Here is a 17,841-nt window from a genome sequence, read left to right as displayed (position 1 = left end):
CTGTAACTTACAGTAGGCAATCAAATTCTGTCAGCTCTGACAAGTTTTTGAACTAATCCATCTCATCAAGGGGGATTAACAGGATTTCCTTTATTTACAAAAGTACTCATTGACCAGCAGTGGCACAGTCCAACTGCCAGAATTGTGGCAGGTAAGGAAACAGGTCAGTCAGCATCTTTGTGTAGATCGTTTCCAGGGAGTGCATTTGAAAACTATAAAGGAAATACTGAGAATTCCCTGTGAGGAGACAGACTAGCCAAAACCTGTCAGATATTTACTGCTTATTTTAAGTGACAAGAACATCACTTATAGTGCATTTTATTCTGGGACAAATGTACATTTTATATATATGTATGCATAGGCAATAATATTTTTCACCATAGTGGTCCTTTAAGTTTTGGGATGAGTGTGATAGGTTGTGTCATGTTCCCCTTTTATTTGACCTTTTAGGCATTTTGTCGTGTTCTCAACACTAGAGTCCCTCCCCTCCTTCTATACTGTTCTTACTTCTAACTATCCCTCCTTTTCCATTCTTCACAATAAAACATAAATGAAAAATCCAACAAGGACCATGTGACCGTCTTTTAATTTCTGCTAAAAAAAGAAAAAACAATACGAAGTCAGCCAAGTACAGAAGTGGGTGTAAGCCTGGAGCTTTTTGTTTTCTGCCGGACTTGAACAATAGAATGACAGGGAATTGGTGGCAGTGCACAGTGTGAATGGATCATGTGATGTATGCCCTACACTGCTGTCACTCAATCTGCTCCTAGTCAGCAGTTCACAGCACTTTCTAACATTTTACATTATTTATATTACATATAACAAATGTATGTAATATAGCAAACACCGTACCCATTTACATTTGATAGAAAAGGAATCTATAGTGAAGCTACCGTGAATATACCTTTTTCAGTTACTCGTATAACAATCACCTAAATTGATTATGATTATTCAGTTTATATTTTTTATGAGGTTTTCAACTGTATTTTTAAGACTGTTTCATATTGAACTTGCGAGGGCTGCGCCTTGTGCTTATTTGTATCTCATACATGGCAGCTTGGCAGATGCGCTTTTACCAAAATAGAATTAATTGTATGACAATTCACTTAGAGAACGTATTGAGTCTGGACAATCAATGAAAGATGTATGATTCAAAACTTTGCAGCCAAACATGGAAGGAGTGATCACAGTGATGTTAGTATGTTACAATGGCCTTGATTCATAAAACCACATGAGGTAATGCAGAAAACAGCAGACTTTACCGAGTACTTAGGAAAATGTCAATTCATAAAAGCTGTTACCTCATGAAAAGCTGAAATTACCGAGCAGTGAGGAAAATTACAGACTTGTGAGGTGAATACCTCAACACGTCAGTAAATGTCAGTTCATAAAGATTACAACATGCAGTAAAGCCCAGAAATATTACTGGCACCTCTGGTGTGGTGTAAACAGTGTAAGGACTGTGCGAGACGGTGTGCAGCCAGCTGTGACTCGCAAAAGCAGAGAGAGCTGTGACTGACAGGAGCAGAGCCAATAGAAACAGCCCGTCTCCTGCAAGTCCTGATGATCGGATGCTGATAGGTTGCGAAGGCTTCTCTGGTGGAACAAGCTTTTCTACCCCCCAGTCAGGGAGCAGATAGAACGGAACAAAAGAAGGTTTCCCCGGAGCACTTGGGCCATTTAACCATTTAGGTTGCGAAGATGCGGAGGAACTAGTAGGGAAATCACCTAAGCATGGCATGTGTAACGCCTCTTGGAAGTTCTTCTAAGCTGTGGCAATTAAATAAAAGGTTAAGAAAGACTAAGGGACAGATTCAGAGTATACAGTATAACTAACATGTATATTCTAAAAGGCTGTCGGGATGCCTATTGTAATGCCTTTACTGCACGGAACAGCTTGTAACAAAACAGAGGCAGCGCCACACTCTTCTGCTGTTATCGAACAGGTTTTTGTCAATGGGCTTTTGGTAAATTACCAAACTCAGTCTAATTGGCACACAAAATTCTAATATACTGATTGCAGTATTTTAACGTCCAGATTTTTTTTATCGCACAGCCTTTTATGAATCGAGGCCAATGTGTTGTAAAGTCTTTCTGCTAAATTTCAGTACCTAACTTTGAGGTTCCTTTGACACTATGGGCTTGATTCACAAAACGGTACTAACTGTTAGCACAACTGTTAGCACGGCTTTTCGCTCTTTTTAGCGCGTTTTCGCATGAAAAAAACGGGTTTTGTGAAAAAAAGGTATCACGCGCAAAAGTTCACGCGTTAACATTCGCAATCACGCGCACATTTATCACGCGAACGTGACCGTTAACGCGCAAAAAAATTGCGTTGACGTGCGAACATGAAGCATTGAAGAACAATCGCAATGTAATCTTCATAGTGTGAAAGCAGCAGTAAGTGTATAATACAAGTGCACTTATATGGAAATGTACAGTAAATAAGTAAAAAACTGTCAAAATATTAGTAGTGCTCAAAAGTCCACTGTCCAAAGTCTATGAACAAAGAAAGCTGGTGCTCAGAGGTAAATCACAATGACAGCAATAAAGTCTCTTCACTTCCTCAACACGAAACGATCCAGTGTCCTGACCACACCGTCACCACACCCCACGCTGGTGCTTATTCACCGGATAATCTGACTGCCCACGGTCACAACCGTTAGAATCCAAGCCTCCATGGTCTACGTGGCTGATGGTATATAGGATTCCTGGAACACTTCCTGGAACAATGTTAGCCTCTATTACATGTTTTAACCTGGGGACCATTGCTACCAGGAATCCTGTAAACCATCAGCTACATAGACCAGGGAGGCTTGGATTCCAGTGCATGCATCAGCATAGGGTGTGGTGACAGTGTACTCAGGACAATTGATCAGTTCATGTTGAGGAAGTGGAGGGACTTTATTGCTGTCATTGTGATTTAAACCTGAGCACCAGCTTTCTTTGTACCTAACTTTACGTTGAGTACGGTAATAATAGCCACATTTCATAATCATGAGTCTTTTTTCCCTGTGAGAGGCAGTGGATGTTGTAAGGCTTGGTTTACACTGGATTGCAGACACAACATGGATAATCCTCTGTGTCCCACTTCTGTTCTTGTCTCTGTTCGTGTTCAGAGCCATTGTGCTACACAGGACTGTATGGTAAAGTATATGGTACAGAGAGTCCATTATACTTTCCTTCATTTGTAATATATTTTACAAAAATGAAATGATGTAAAGTATATTGGACAGTGTCCAATATCTGCTTGACTTCCATACCACAATGATAAGTAATGCCATGATATCAGTGTGCAGTGAGGAATGGGAGAGATCTCAGTGCCGCAATTTCCTCTCCCCTTGGCTTTGGCACTCCCTTTCCTACCATGCCTGTCCATTTTTCAGACTAGTGAGAAAGGATCAAGTCCATCTCTACATACACATGGAGTATGCGGTGTCCGTAAAGTGCATGCAAATCAGGACTTCGTATTCGACTATGGCAAAGGAGACAACGGATGCATTGAAAATGGACACGTTTGAACAGGTCCTATAGATAACACTGGATTTGTCAATGTGTCTGTTTATTTGTTGATATCCATTGCAGAAAGTGATAAAATTTTGTGTCTACCGTGAACTCAGCCTCTTTACATGAGTCCAGTAATCACAGATGTGAATTTGCATGGATGCACTAAAGCTCTGTCATGATGCTGTATTATTAAGCAGGCAGTACATGGATATGTAAAAATCAAATATGGCTGCTGCCCCAATGTACTTATTTCTTACATAAATGTATGAAGTGATTATAAAAATAGTAACATTGGTAAGCTATACATGAAGATGATCATCGCATGCCAGCAAAATAGGTATTGTTTTAAACAGAAGCTGTCATTAATCAGCTTACATATTTCCCATGGAATAAACATTTTATTGATATAAATAATAATTACCCCAAGCCCCTCCCCTGAAATAAGCCAGCTCCCTGCTGTTCTTTCTATCAAGCTAATTTCCCAGCTTTCAGTGAAATGAATTTTCCTTTAGGGTTTATGCATATACAGTATGGACATATAGGGCTTGAGAATATCTTAATTTTTTTGTGCTGCTCAGAAGAAGCCCGCTCATACATCTCTCACAACCAGGACCTCTCAGTGAACAATGCAATACATGGTCATGCTGACAAGTGCCTAGGCCTCATATGAGAAGGGCAGGAGGGCAACAATGACCCTGAGGCCCAGCCACAGAAAGAGCCCACACTAGGTTTTAGACAGTGACAGGCAATGTGAGAGTAAAATATATCAGTCTGTGCAATAAAATGGCTATTTAGATTTTAGTAGAATTTAATCTATAGTTTTAAAGTGTACCAGAGCTGTAAAATTAAAAAGATTTTATACATACCCGGGGCTTCCTCCAGCCTCATCCGCTCAGATCGCTCCCACGCCCCCGTCCTCCGCTGCCCGCAGCTTCAGGAAACCGGGTCCTGTCACTGACGTCAGTCGGAGCCAGTCTGGCATAAGAGAAGTGCGCTGTTTGCGTATCTCTCCAGCAGCTGCTGGAGAGATACGTAGAGGGTTCACTTTTCCTGCGTAGCTGGCCGCGGCTGTCGTCAGTGATGGGACCCTGTTCCCGAAGCTGTGGACAGTGGAGGACGGCGGCGTGGAAGCGATCGGAGCGGATGGGGCTGGAGGAAGCCCAGGGTATGTATAAAATCTTCTTAATTTTACAGCTCTGAGTCCCTTTAAAGCAACAGTTGCTGCAGACACCCAGGAGTGCACATCAAGCTTTCTTTCCAGGAGGGCACATTTGCTTTGGTATTATTGTCCTTGAGTCAAATCATTGTTTTGAAATGTTGGAATATTTTAATATGCCGTCCATTTACTCTACTGATCTAGTGTTTATCTAGCTACCATTGCTCTGAACACCCAGAACTATATGGGCCACGCTCTATGGCGTGCATCTCTTCCCCTACCTTTACTTGGTCCATGGCACTGTACTTACACATATCTATCTCATCATGTTACCTTGGTGCACCTTAAGCCTGGTCATTTTGAAAGCCATGGTTACTGATAAAATAACAAACAGTCATTCTTGGAATGACTATGAAGTAATAAGGAACCATTTAACCACTTAAGGACCGGGCTGTTGTTAGCTGATCTGTGCTGCGTGGGCTCTCCAGCCCACAGCACAGATCAGCAGTGTGGCAGGGCGATCAGACTTCCCCCCCTTTTTTCCCCACTAGGGGGATGACCTGCTGGGAGGGGGGGGGGGTCTGATCGCCGCCGCTCCGTGTGACAGCGTGATTCCTCCCTCCCTCTCCTTCCCTCCCTTCCCTTCGCTCCATGGGCGGCACAGGACGGCGATCAATCCTGTACCGGCTTTAGCCTATCACACAGCGGCGATCCCCGGTCAATCAGAGGCCGGGGATCGCCGATCTCCTTTACGGCGCTGCTGCGCAGCAGCGCCGTATTAATGTAAACAGCGGGGATTTCTTCCCCGCGTGTTTACAATTAGCCTGCGAGCCATGATCGGAGGCTTGCAGGCTGTTCACGAAGACACCCTCCGTGAACTGACATGGCCATGTTTCCATGTAAAACCACAAACGACCAGCCTCCGCCTGTCGTGTTAGGTGGTCGTTATAGCACTGTTTAAATGCAATGCACTTAACAGTAGGCATAGAAGGATTTGTGCCACTTTTACATTCTTCATAATCTTTATGCACCAACTCATCAGTGATTCTGAAAGGAGGAAGGGTCATGTGTGTGGTATGTGTCAGGGTGTATATGTTTTACATCTGGTCCTTTTATAAACACAAGCGGCATTGTAATACATTTATATTGCACACAAAGCATGTAAACAAACAAATGCAGGCCAAGAAACAAATATATATTGCACATAGAACAAAGCCAAGTGATAGCTGTTTTAAAGTGCCATCCCTAGTGATAGTTGTTTTAAAGTGCCATCCCTGATCAAGGTAAAAAAAAACAAAAACACAGTAAAGTTACTTGTCCTCTTATCTGAAGAATGGAAGTGACTGCATGACTGACCAAATTTATGTTTGTATGACTGAATGCTAATTCTTGTCACAATCACAAAATCTTATACACATATAGGCAACTAATAAGAGCTTCTTTCATAAGGTAAGGCAGAGGTATACATGAAATAAAAGGGCCTGGAAGAAAAGGTGCAGGGGATTGCCACTAGCAAAATATAGTGGATATTCTGGTACTGGATTTTGATAGTAAAATATCTGTAATATTTACCAATATTTTACTATGGCTAAACCTAACCCTACTTTCACACAGAACCCCTCCCTCCCTAACCCTAAGACCCACCCCCCTGGTGGTGCCTAACCCTAAACCCCCAGTGGTGCCTAACCTTAAGACCCCCCCCCCCCCCGGTGGTGTCTAACACTAAGACCCCACTTGGTGGTGCCTAATGCTAAAACCCCCCTCCTGGTGGTGCCTAAACCTAATCCCCTGGTGGCGCCTAACCCTTAATCCCCCTTCTAAAGCTAACCCCCCCTCCACAAAACTGCGATATGCATGCTGTAATTTTGTTATCCGCAAGCCAATTTTGTTTTCTGCAAGCCTGTTTGCTAAAATTGCCTTGTCTTGCTGCTAATAGGGTGCCTCCGGGGGCCGAAATTTACCTTCAAAGCTGCATATCGCGGTTTTTCTAAAATCTGCGAAGAAGCTACAATTTGGCACCTCAGCCGTCGTCTTGCATCCAAATTTCCGTGTCATGCTGCAAAATGTGGCTTTTATTATAGGCACCCATGGCGGTGCCATTTTTTCCTTCAGGGGTCCTGCGCCCTTTTTTCCTGCTTCGATCTGAACAGAGATGGTGAGTAACATATACTAAACTATGGGGATCAGTCAGCTTTCCATTTTCTCTGACTGCGAGAATTTACTTTACATTGGTTGCCATGAGTAACAGCGTATCACATGCCATTATTGATCACTGTGTAACGCTTTACTGAATCCATGGTATTATAGCTGCTGTAAAGGACAGGTCTCAGCTTTCCTAGCTAAACAGACATGAAGGACATGCTGAGTCTTGCAAATCATCAGCAGACACAAAATCAAAGGCCAGAGAATTGAGTTTTCAGCTCACAAAGATTTTTCTTTAACAAACAAAAGATCTTTCTGGCAGCAGTTATCTGACATGGGTGATTTTGGCTATTTCAGACAACCAAAATACTGACAAATCTCCGGATTATAAATCTTGCAAGCAGAAATCGCAAGCATGTGACCAGTCCCTGGTCTTGCAAACAGGGACTGATTTGCAATAGGTAGTTCACAATAATCTGGGAGTGGATACTCACTGTTGATCACCTATCTGCCAGGAAACTGAATTATGAAGCAGGTAAAAAGGGCACTTAAAGCTCCCTGTTAAAAACGGCGCAGTCATAGGTGGCAAAGTTGAAATGATTAGAGGCTATAAACGGTAATTTGGGTATCTATAGACGCTATTTAGCCATTTACAACCACTAATTGTGACTTTTAACGGTGGCGCCTATGCCAGCTAAAATATCGGTAGTTAGTGTTAGGGGGTCAAAGTCTTTAGTGTTAGCAGTGTGTGTTGAGGGGTTAGGTGGGGGTTAAGGTTAGGCTCTACCGGGGGAGGTTAAAGTTAGGTGCCACCAAGGGGGTCTTAGGGTTGGGCACCACTGGGGGGGGGGGTCTTAGGGTTAGGCACCACCGTAGAGGGGGGTGGGGTCTTAGGGTTAGGCATTGGTAGAGGGAGGATTCTGTGTGAGAGTAGGGTTAGGTCATAGTAAAATATTGGTAAGTATTACCAAGATTTTCCTACCATAATTAAGTTGTAGAATATCGGTAATTTTACCGATGTACTACTAGCAGCTATCTCTAGCATCCTTTGTATCGGGCACCTTTTTTACATGTACGCTCTGAACCAATCCACTCTATGAACATGTAAATGGACCCACACAGCACTGGCACACTAAGGCACCCACCAGCTTGGGCAAATCATTGATGGAGCCATTCCTAGTGATCCACTTCATGTTACAGCTACATAAAAACACCCTATTATTGTCAGAGGAGTGAAATGAGGAAAGCTGGGTGGCAGCCTACTGTGGAAACTTCAACAGAAAAATAGCAAACAGAAGTCAGTCAAGATCAGCATAGCTGATCACCAACATTGTGAGACACCTGTGTGATGCTAGATTTTCACCTGACATGATCATGAATAACTGTCATAAACTATTCATAAAAATAAAAATCTAGCATGCATACAAAGCTCAGGCCGCACGTGGAATAAGGTTCTCAGTTGAAATTTGTCATATTCAATCATTTTAATATTGCAAATATTTATGCTCTATTGAGGTAAGTAAATATTTTTATTGGATTTTTAGGTAATGGAATTCAAGAGGAGCTGCCTCCACAGCAGGACCATTCAGTCACATCAGGAGGAACTGGCCATTCTGTGCTTCACTGAGCAGCTCAGAACCACTGATCATCATCAGCCAGTTTCAATCAGTTTTAAACAATGAGTAATCAAAATGGAAAATCTTACTTTGAGTTATTATTGAACATTACTACAAAAACTGTAAGGTGTGTGGCTGCCTTAATGCTAAATCACTACTACTGAAAAGCAAATGAGCCTCTAGGCATAGGCATTTAGGCTTCTAGGCATAGACACAATTACTAATATACTAACCTTTCAGCAACCACCACTATGTTTCATTTGAGGGCTGTGTTCTTTGACTACATAATAACACAGAATCTTTTATTCCAGATTTGTTAGATCTTAGTTAATATCCCCCACCTAGAGATGCCTCAAGAAATCAGCCCCTTACAGTCCCCCAAATTGCTAACGCAAATCTGCAGGCCAGGGGGAGGTGCTAATACATGGGGCTTCTACATTACTAACAGATGACCAAGCCATACAAACACAAAAGATAATTAGGCAACTATTTGGTCAAATAGGAGATAAGTAGAAGCTGTAAAATCCATCTAATCACAGAGCTTCTGCAGAGGTATAGGCCTCCTTTACATGAGCAGCTGGAGTAAGCAGCTTCCATGAACCTACTGGGCACTTGCTAGCACTTGGCACAGGCAGTGAAGAGGTGTCCGTCTCGTGGAGGCACGTAAAAGCACAGCCACACTAAGATGTTACATGAGGAAGTTTCTTGCTGCCAGGTAACCACCTGATAAACACTGACACGGGCAGGGCTACAAATGGGGCCATTTATCTGCCTTTGACATATACCTGACCCAAGACAAAGCTAAATAAAGTAAGCTTAGAGGTATGTTCATACTGGATCTACATACCTCTGTACACTGTTCATTCCTCTCCACAATCCTCATTATTTTTCCTTAAAAATTTGACTTTGGGCTAAAGTTAGATTTTCAGACAGGATGAGGCAGGCTTGCCTATCACCCTCTATTTTCCCTCCTTTGCCCCTTAAGGGAAGTTAATGAGGTTGGAAAGAGAGGGGAATTGGATGGTGATAGGAGGGAACAACGTGGCTATCCTGCCACTTCCTGTCTGAAGATTTGCCTTTTGCTAAAAGTCAATTGTTTTCAGAGAATGATAATGGGAAACTGGGGGAACTAGGAGAGGAGAGGACAATGCACAGAAGCATGTGGATCCAGCATGAACATACCTCTGTGCTTATCTTAGGTAGTTTTTGCCTTGGATCAGTTTTTGTATGAAGCAAACAGGACTTACCTCCTCCAAGCAGATACAGGGAACTGTTGGTTTTGACAATCAAGAAATTTTTTTATTTACACACTCCAGAGTTTTTGTGTAACGCGTTTCACAGGCATGACCCTGCTTCATCAGGCAATACGGCAGGAGCTTATAACATCTGCAGGTCAGAAATACACTGAGCACCTCATAAGGCAGGAGCATATAACATCTGTATGTCAGAAATACACCCAGCGACTTACAAAGGTATTGGATGTATTTATGACCTGCAGATGTTATATGCTCCTGCCTTATTGCCTGATGAAGCAGGGTCATGCCTGTGAAACGTGTTGCACAAAACTCTGGAGTGTGTAAATAAAACATTTCTTGACTGTCAAAACCAACAGTTCCCTGTATCTGCTTGGAGGAGGTAAGTCCACCACTACCTCCTCTATATATTAATTTTAAGCATTTTAGTCTTTTTTATTCGTTTGACACCTCTGTTTGTTTCATACAATCAATAACGGAGTCCACCCTTAGTGGAGGGGTGTTACCCCTTTTTCCTTACCTATGGAGAGCAACCTCTTAATCTTCAGTGGGGACAGGTCTAATCTGCCCATCGGAATTGACAGTGGTTACCTTTGAGGTGACCCTGGTTTGTGAGTATTACTTACTTTACATATTTCAATATTTCCAGTACTTTCTACACTACATTGGGCTCTAGGTGTGCCATTTTTTGTATTGCCTTGGATCAGGTATAAACTCGACTGCAGGTGGAAGGCACTCTGTGGCCAGCAGATAGGAGTCTGAGGTACCTGCCGATCAGGTATTTCAAACATCCACGTGAAAGATGCTGTAATGTAGCTCCTTCACTGAGTGCCTTCACAGCAATAGGAAGCACTTGGGCCTGGAGATGGGCTTTAGCTTGCCAGTATAGGAAGTATTCATTATGCTGTGCACATCCCAAAATGCTGATTTTTTTTTTCTATGATAACCTCATTACCTTCTCTACGCACAAAATGAACACACCCAGGCATGTTCCATTTCTGTTCATTAGCCAGTTCTGAGATATGACTGAGGGCTCATTAATACTATGGCACATTACACTGCAAAGAGTCCAACACTTGAGAACATTGGATATTGAACAGAAAGCAACATCTGAAGCTCTCATTCATGTACTGCAATATAGTACATTGTAATGAATTGCATCAATGTAAAAGTACACAGCACCAGGTTGACACTCGCTTCCCTTATGTGAATAAGCCCCAAGAGTTGCTATTTCTCTGATAACAGACAGAGCTTTTACCTTCCATGCTGTCTATTTCCCTTTCTAACTGTCATTAATCAAAGGACAATGCTGCTGACCTATGAAATATTACAGAGCTCAGAAGACAATGGACTTGATTTACTAAGAGACGATTGGAGAACACTGAAGAAAGTAAGCAATTCATCTGGTTCAGATTAAGAAACCCTTGGCTCCTAGGTGGCAACAGTCTATAACCCTACCTGGCTGGGTCATGCCACACAATAGCAAGAGTTGATGAATGGTTAATTTGGTCATTCGTGGTAGCACATTTACTATCATGTGCACACTCCTGCAGTGGGAATGTATTTTCATTAAATAAATGCAGGCTGTTCATGCATGCATAAGACTGTAATAATACAAACACCAATACATGGATCCTTACAGCAACCTTACCATTGTGTGATATGACCAAGGTGATGGTTGTACACCTTTGCCACCTAACAGTAGACCAAACCATGCCAGGTGTGCAGAATGCACAAACCATGCCATGTGTTATTCAATGCTCTCCAGTTCAGGAGAACCTTTTCATACTAACCCTAATATGATGGACTGGTGAGTCACGGCCCCCTCTTAGAGGAGGAGTGCATGAAAGTGGGGTTCATGAGGTTCTCTGTAATATAAGCCACTAAAAGGCAAATAATAACCAGCATCACGCATATAGAACCCCCCACTGCTGTCATTGCAATCACAATATCCTGCATCCCCAGCGGCTCCACCACAAAGTCTACACACTCCTCCCGAGACGTCCTGTTAGTGAAGAGGGTCTGCAGGCAGATCCTGTATTTGACATTATCATGCACATTGGTGAGGAGGTAGTCCCTGCAGTTGACGCCAAGCTGCACACTGTCACACTGGAAGCGAGTGAAGGTGCCATTCCAGGAACAGTTGATGAAAAACCCTTTAAGGTTAGCCATGGAAAGAGCTGGTGGCTGCCATTGTAAGAGGACGCTGCTGTTCCTCAGCACGTTGGCCATCAAAGACCTCCCTGATTTATAGAGATGGCAGTTTCTTTGGTCGCAGTGAAAGTCGCTAGCCATGGTCCTGAAACACAGGCTTCTGTAGTTCTCCCGACCCTCACTGAATACTTTATAGGGGCACACAGACTCATTTGGCAATAAGCTAAGATGGCTTGGTTGCCTAGTTATGTTCACAGTGTTAGTTCCTCTTCTGTAGCGTTGCAAGTACCGCTGAACTAAAGCAGATCCTGCATTTGAAGGCTCCAAACTAGAGGATGGTTCCCTTGCACCTGGTATCCTCTCCCAGTCCCCCATGACAGGCACGGGGCTCCAATAAAAGAGGCAGATAAGCAGCAGAGACTGTAAAGTCCCAGAATAGAAGCGAATCATTGTGGCTGACAGCAAACCACAGAAGGCAAGGCATATGTCTGTGAACTGGCCTTATGCTCTTCAGATGACAGAGGAGGACATCATTGGGTAAATTGGTCTTCAGATGTAGACAGAGGAGGGCATCAGTGACCCAGGAGGTCTTCAGATGGAGACTGAGAACATCACTGTCACAGGTGGTCTTCAGATGTAGGCAGAGAACATGTATTCATTTAAATGTAGGTCACTCTGTGTAGTTGAGCTTAGGAACATGTTGGTGTATAAGATCAGTAGTGCTTGCTAAATAGCTGCAGCAGCCAGTCCTATGTTCGCAAGCTGTGAGGTCCGTCTGCATCCCCAGCAGCCATTGCCTGGGCAGAGTCCAGCAGAAGCAGGGTTTCTGAGCTTTCCTGGTGCCAGGCACAGCACGTAGCTCCAAGGTGCCTGACTGTATACCCCGTAGCTGCCACGTTGTGGACATATTAACTTGAAATAGGACTGCATCTCCCCTTGATGCTCGTTCCATGCAGCGTATTCAGTGCAGCCTCCGTTCAGCAGCCAATAGAAACAGAGTTGGTTTTAACCCATGCATTACCTTTCTTCAACATGCCCCTTGCAAGATCAGCCCTGAGACACATGGCATACAGGCTATAAAATAACCTACAACTAGCCATTTATTAACCCTAATTACCTTGTATAACACAGAGGATGATAAAAGTGAACGTCTCTGTATTTATGTGTGTAAGTACAATATGATTGCAAAAGGAGCTACAGTGAGAAAGCATTGGAGCAGACACAGCATCATTTAAACTGTGCAGATTGTGGTGCTGTTATTAAAACTGTAAATCACATAGTATATAAAATGTCATGTGGGAAATATATCTAATTAGTCTTATGTAGTGCAGTGATAGGCCCATTTAAACAGAATAAAAATGAAAAAGTAGCGCAGGCAGAATTATATATGTGAACAGAAAACACTTTTGCCTCCTAGCACTGAAGTGACGTCCCAGGTTCAGTTCCCAGCCTGGACACAATCTGTGTGGATTGTATATACTTTCTGTGTGTTTGTAGTGGCTTAGCAATAGGGGAAGCAGAGGTGTGAGCTGCATCGGGGCCCCAGGACCAGGGGGGCCCATTATCAGTGGCGTAGCAATAGGGGTTGCAGAGGTAGCAACCGCATCGGGGCCCTTGGGTCAGAGGGGCTCCATGGGGCTCTTCCTCAACCAAAGTATTAGCTGTTTGTTGGCCCTGTGCTGATAATAATCACTTCTAAGTTCTATAGATGCTTTGAATAGTAGTGATCATTAACAAACTGTTCCCCATCCCCTTCTTGCACCTCTAATAGTGTGGATCGCCTTGGCAGGTTTTGTTGCACCATATCAAGTGTTACATATAGAGTGCTTAGGGGGAGCCCATGTAAAACTTGCACCGGGGTCCATAGCTCCATGGTTACGCCGCTGCCCATTATGGACCCTCCTTCATCCATCTTACTAGCTCTGCATTGGTGCTATGCTGGTAATGAACACTAGTGATGTTGCGAGCCGTGAAGCTATAGGCAGCCTGGCCCCTGTATTACTTCCGGGTCGCAATGACCCGCAGTAGTATGCATGCCCTGGGCCGGATGCGTTCATTAGTACTCATGCCCGGGCCCGGGTGTTTGTGTCCTAGTTTGTGTGCCTGTGGCCAGGCATGCTCTGTGCATGAGCGCGACATCACAAAGCATGCCCGGCCATAGGCACGCAATCAAGGACGCACATCACCGAGCCAGGGCATGCATACTGATGAATGCCTCTGTCCCAGGGCATGCGTACTACTGCAGGTCATTGTGACCCGGAAATAGTACAGGGGCCAGGCTACCGATAGCTATTCGCTGGCGAAGTGTTCGCCAGCATCACTAATGAACTATATGTGCATTGAATAGTGGTAATCCTTAACTGTTTCCTTACTCTTACTACACCTCTCTGACACTGAAACTGTCCTTGGTAGGTTTTGGGGCTCCATATCAATAGATTGCTTAAGGCTCAGTGCAAGTGCAAGGCCTCAGTTACGTCACTGTGTGTTTGCATGGATTTTTTTTGCACTTCACTATATTTCTAGTAGATTAGATGTTAGATTGTAATGATCATCAAATCTAATGAATCTCTATTAAAGCGAATCTGTAGTGAAAAAAAAGTTAGATACCACTGTAGAGAGAAGCCTCTGGATGCTCCAGAGGTTACCCCGATCCTCATCCCCTCCGCCACTCATCAGGACCCTCTTGTTCTTCCTCTTAATTTTTGCAGCCGTGCTCCCCTCCGTGCATGAGCATGGCTATACTGTGCATGCGCCTGTAGGGTTCGCGCCTGTGCATTAGCACAATGCTGCTCGTGTAAAGAGGAAAATGCTGCGCAAGATCGCCTGCGTGTTATTGTGCAGATACGGCCTGTACTTTTTCCTGCACAGTGTGGCCATCCTTGTAAACGCAGGGGTGGCGGGGTTGGGGTTTATGTGAACAATATTCAACATTAATGTTTAATATTTTCAGATGGTCCCAGAGCATAAGCGTAAGCCCCTGGAAACCCCAGACTATTCCTCTACTTTTTTTCCTCTCGCTTCAGGTTCCTTTCACAACTATGCCATTTACAACAGAAATAACAGATGAAGATTGATTGGACAAGTCCATCTTTTGCCCGAATGACAGAAGGAGAGCGCAAGCAGTATACAACGAGTGTTCGCTCACGTTTGTATTACATCAGGCAGTATAAATGTAGCAGAACAGCTGCAGCAGACATAGAAGACAAAAAATGATCAGAAATCTTTTTTAATATCAACTGTTGCAAGGTGTAAGATCAGATACGCAATACGTTTTAAACAACTTAAATTTGTGCAGAAAGGTCTAATTTCACATGGATGGCTGGGAAGAATCCTCGATGTGTGGTTCAGTTGCTGATCTGCTAGAAGGATAGGAGCGCGATCATTGTAATCCAACTGAATGACAGCATTTGTAACTGCATGAGTGTCAGTTGTGCTAGAAACATGCCTGTCCTTCACTTTCTAAAATTTCCCACTAGTAATTTAAAGTCCAGCCTCAAATGTAGTCAACTAAAAATTTGTTATAATTATTCAGTCATTTTGGGTCTGATGCAGCCCAAGAAGGTGTTGATATTGGACTTTTCAGGGAAGAGCTGCTTGTGATTTGCTTTTTGTGATCACGTGACTGAGGTTGCAGGGGTGAAGGAGGCCATACATGCCTTGATAATTCACTTTGATCTAATCAGCACATGATCTGTTGACACAAACAGTTCTGATCAATGAACTTTTGATGTATTTTATCAGTGGTGGTTAATTTTCCTCAAGCAATCAGCGGTAGGAGTGGGGAGAGATTGGTGGCTGCATAGCTTTGTACATGCAGCATAACTCTAGCTGCAGATTTTCGTGGTAATTTCTGCCTGAATAACATCGATTTCCTCAAAAACTACAAAGTCTTTTTGAATTTTTTTTTCCTCTTGTTTCCATTTGTCTGCTTAAAGGACCACTATCGCGAAAAAAAAGTAGGCAGTTAAAAAATGTGACAGATGACAGGTTTTGGGCCAGTCCATCTTTTTAAGGGGGATTCTCAGGGCTTTCTTTGTTTTCAACAGCATTTCCTGAACAGCAGTTTAACTGCCAAAATAGCAGCCAATAGTAGTAGTATTACTTTTTGGCCACAAGATGGCGGCCATGAGTTTGTTTACATGACGTCACTCTAAGCGTAACACACGCTTAGAGTGACGCATGGGGTACGTTACAGCCAGAAAAAGCGAAGCTTCCGAGAGAAGCTGTCGTTGAGTTTTAATTATGGAGGCATGTATTATTTTAAAACTATAATGGCTGAAAACTGAAAAATAATCAATTTTTTCTGTTTTTTTTCTTATTCTTCCTGTTAAAATGCATTTGCAGTAAAGTGGCTCTTAGCAAAATGTACCCCCCAAAGAAAGCCTAATTGGTGGCGGAAAAAAACAAGATATAGATCAGTTCATTGTGATAAGTAGTGATAAAGTTATAGGCTAATGAATGGGAGGTGAACATTTCTCAAGTGAAAACGACGGAACGCAAATGGGTTAAAGGACCACTATCGGGGGCGTGGCTTGACGCTGCTACGAGATGGCTGCCTAATTCAGAGCTCCTGCTGATCTCCCGTCTGAAGCGACTGTTCCTGCATTCCCCATCACCCTTTTTATGGCTACGAAGAGCTCCCGACGTCAGCCACACAATACCACCGAGCTGAGAAACTCTAAACACCGAGTTGGGAAAACAGTACCGGAGTTATTCCAGTCCCAGCAGCTACGCGCGCAGTTACCCAAGATGGCGCCGACAAAGGAGACGCAGCATGCTCAGGCCTTGCCGTCTGACTCCGCGTTACTTACACAAAAGGTCAGTGACACCAGGCAACTTGCTCCCACACTTGCGGACATGCACGCTATGGCCGAAGATATCAAAAGCTCATTTCACTCGGCAATAGCAACGGTCAGGAGCGATGTGGCGGCCTTAGGTACCAGACTACACTCTCTGGAAACTGCAGATGCAAAACGTACCTCACAAATCCAGAGTCTGCGCCGCGCTGCCTCGGTTCATAATGGCTGGCTGACTGACCACACACGGCAGCTAGAAGATTTAGACAACCGCGGGCGCAGAAATAACATCAGGCTTAAGGGCCTCCCGGAATCCGTAGCCTCCGACCGCCTGCCGCATGCCCTATCGGCCATATTCAATGATTTACTGGAGCGGTCCGCTGATACACCAATCATCTTTGAAAGAGTCCATAGAGCCCTTAAACCAAAAGGCTCCGACACTGACCTCCCGAGAGATGTTATATGCTGTTTGAACTCTTTCCCCCTTAAGGAGGAGATTATGAAAGCGGCCAGAACACAAGACGCAATCCTCTTTAATGAGGCACCGATCCAACTTTATCAAGACCTTTCAGCTATAACTCTAGCAAAACGAAGGGCCCTAAAGCCATTGCTAAAATTGCTAAAAGATAAAGGCCTTTCATACAGATGGCGCTTTCCGTTTGCTCTGACTGTGCAGCTAGGCGGAAAGATTTTTTCCCTACGCAATGCTAAAGGCCTGGGAGACTTCTGCACGGATTTGGACATCTCACCTCCAGCTCTCCCCGACTGGGATGGAAATCCCTCGGCTAGTAACTATAACTTCTCTAGGCCGCCGAAAACAAGGAAACAGATGGATAATAACGGAGATGGTGATCGTACCCTGCCCATCCCAGACCCATCCGGGGGAGACAAGCCTTCTGCATCCTGGGACACCCATACTTCCTCTGATGAGGACTAACTCCATGATTCCATCATACGGTTTCTCACTGGGCTGACTGGGCCTGCTGGTTCGTATGTCTTAAAAGTTTATGTCTTCCTGATGTTGATTTTACGCTTCGGACAGCTACATCTGAATATTTCAGAAGTCCATTTATGTTTTTGATCCTGATATAACCCTCCACCGCCCTGAAAATGACTTTGGCTCGGAGGTGGATCCTTTTGCTATTCCCTAAGATAACATGGGCTGCCTTAGCCAATGTGACTGTTATACTAGCCTTATGTTCCTTGGTCACGCAGGC

The 17,841-nt window shown here is 43.8% G+C and overlaps 1 protein-coding gene across 1 annotated transcript; it reads right to left on the bottom strand.

Moving 5' to 3' along the window:
* Positions 1-10,020: 10,020 nt before the first annotated feature.
* FNDC10 (fibronectin type III domain containing 10) lies at positions 10,021-12,769 on the bottom strand. The gene has a single exon (XM_068242758.1). The coding sequence runs from the start codon at positions 12,276-12,278 to the stop codon at positions 11,490-11,492; it is 789 nt and encodes a 262-aa protein (XP_068098859.1). The 5' UTR covers positions 12,279-12,769; the 3' UTR covers positions 10,021-11,489.
* Between the last annotated feature and the right edge of the window lie 5,072 nt (positions 12,770-17,841).

Source organism: Hyperolius riggenbachi, chromosome 6, assembly GCF_040937935.1.
Source record: "Hyperolius riggenbachi isolate aHypRig1 chromosome 6, aHypRig1.pri, whole genome shotgun sequence".
NCBI classification, from domain to species: domain Eukaryota; kingdom Metazoa; phylum Chordata; class Amphibia; order Anura; family Hyperoliidae; genus Hyperolius; species Hyperolius riggenbachi.
This window is presented reverse-complemented; position numbering and strand designations above follow the sequence as displayed.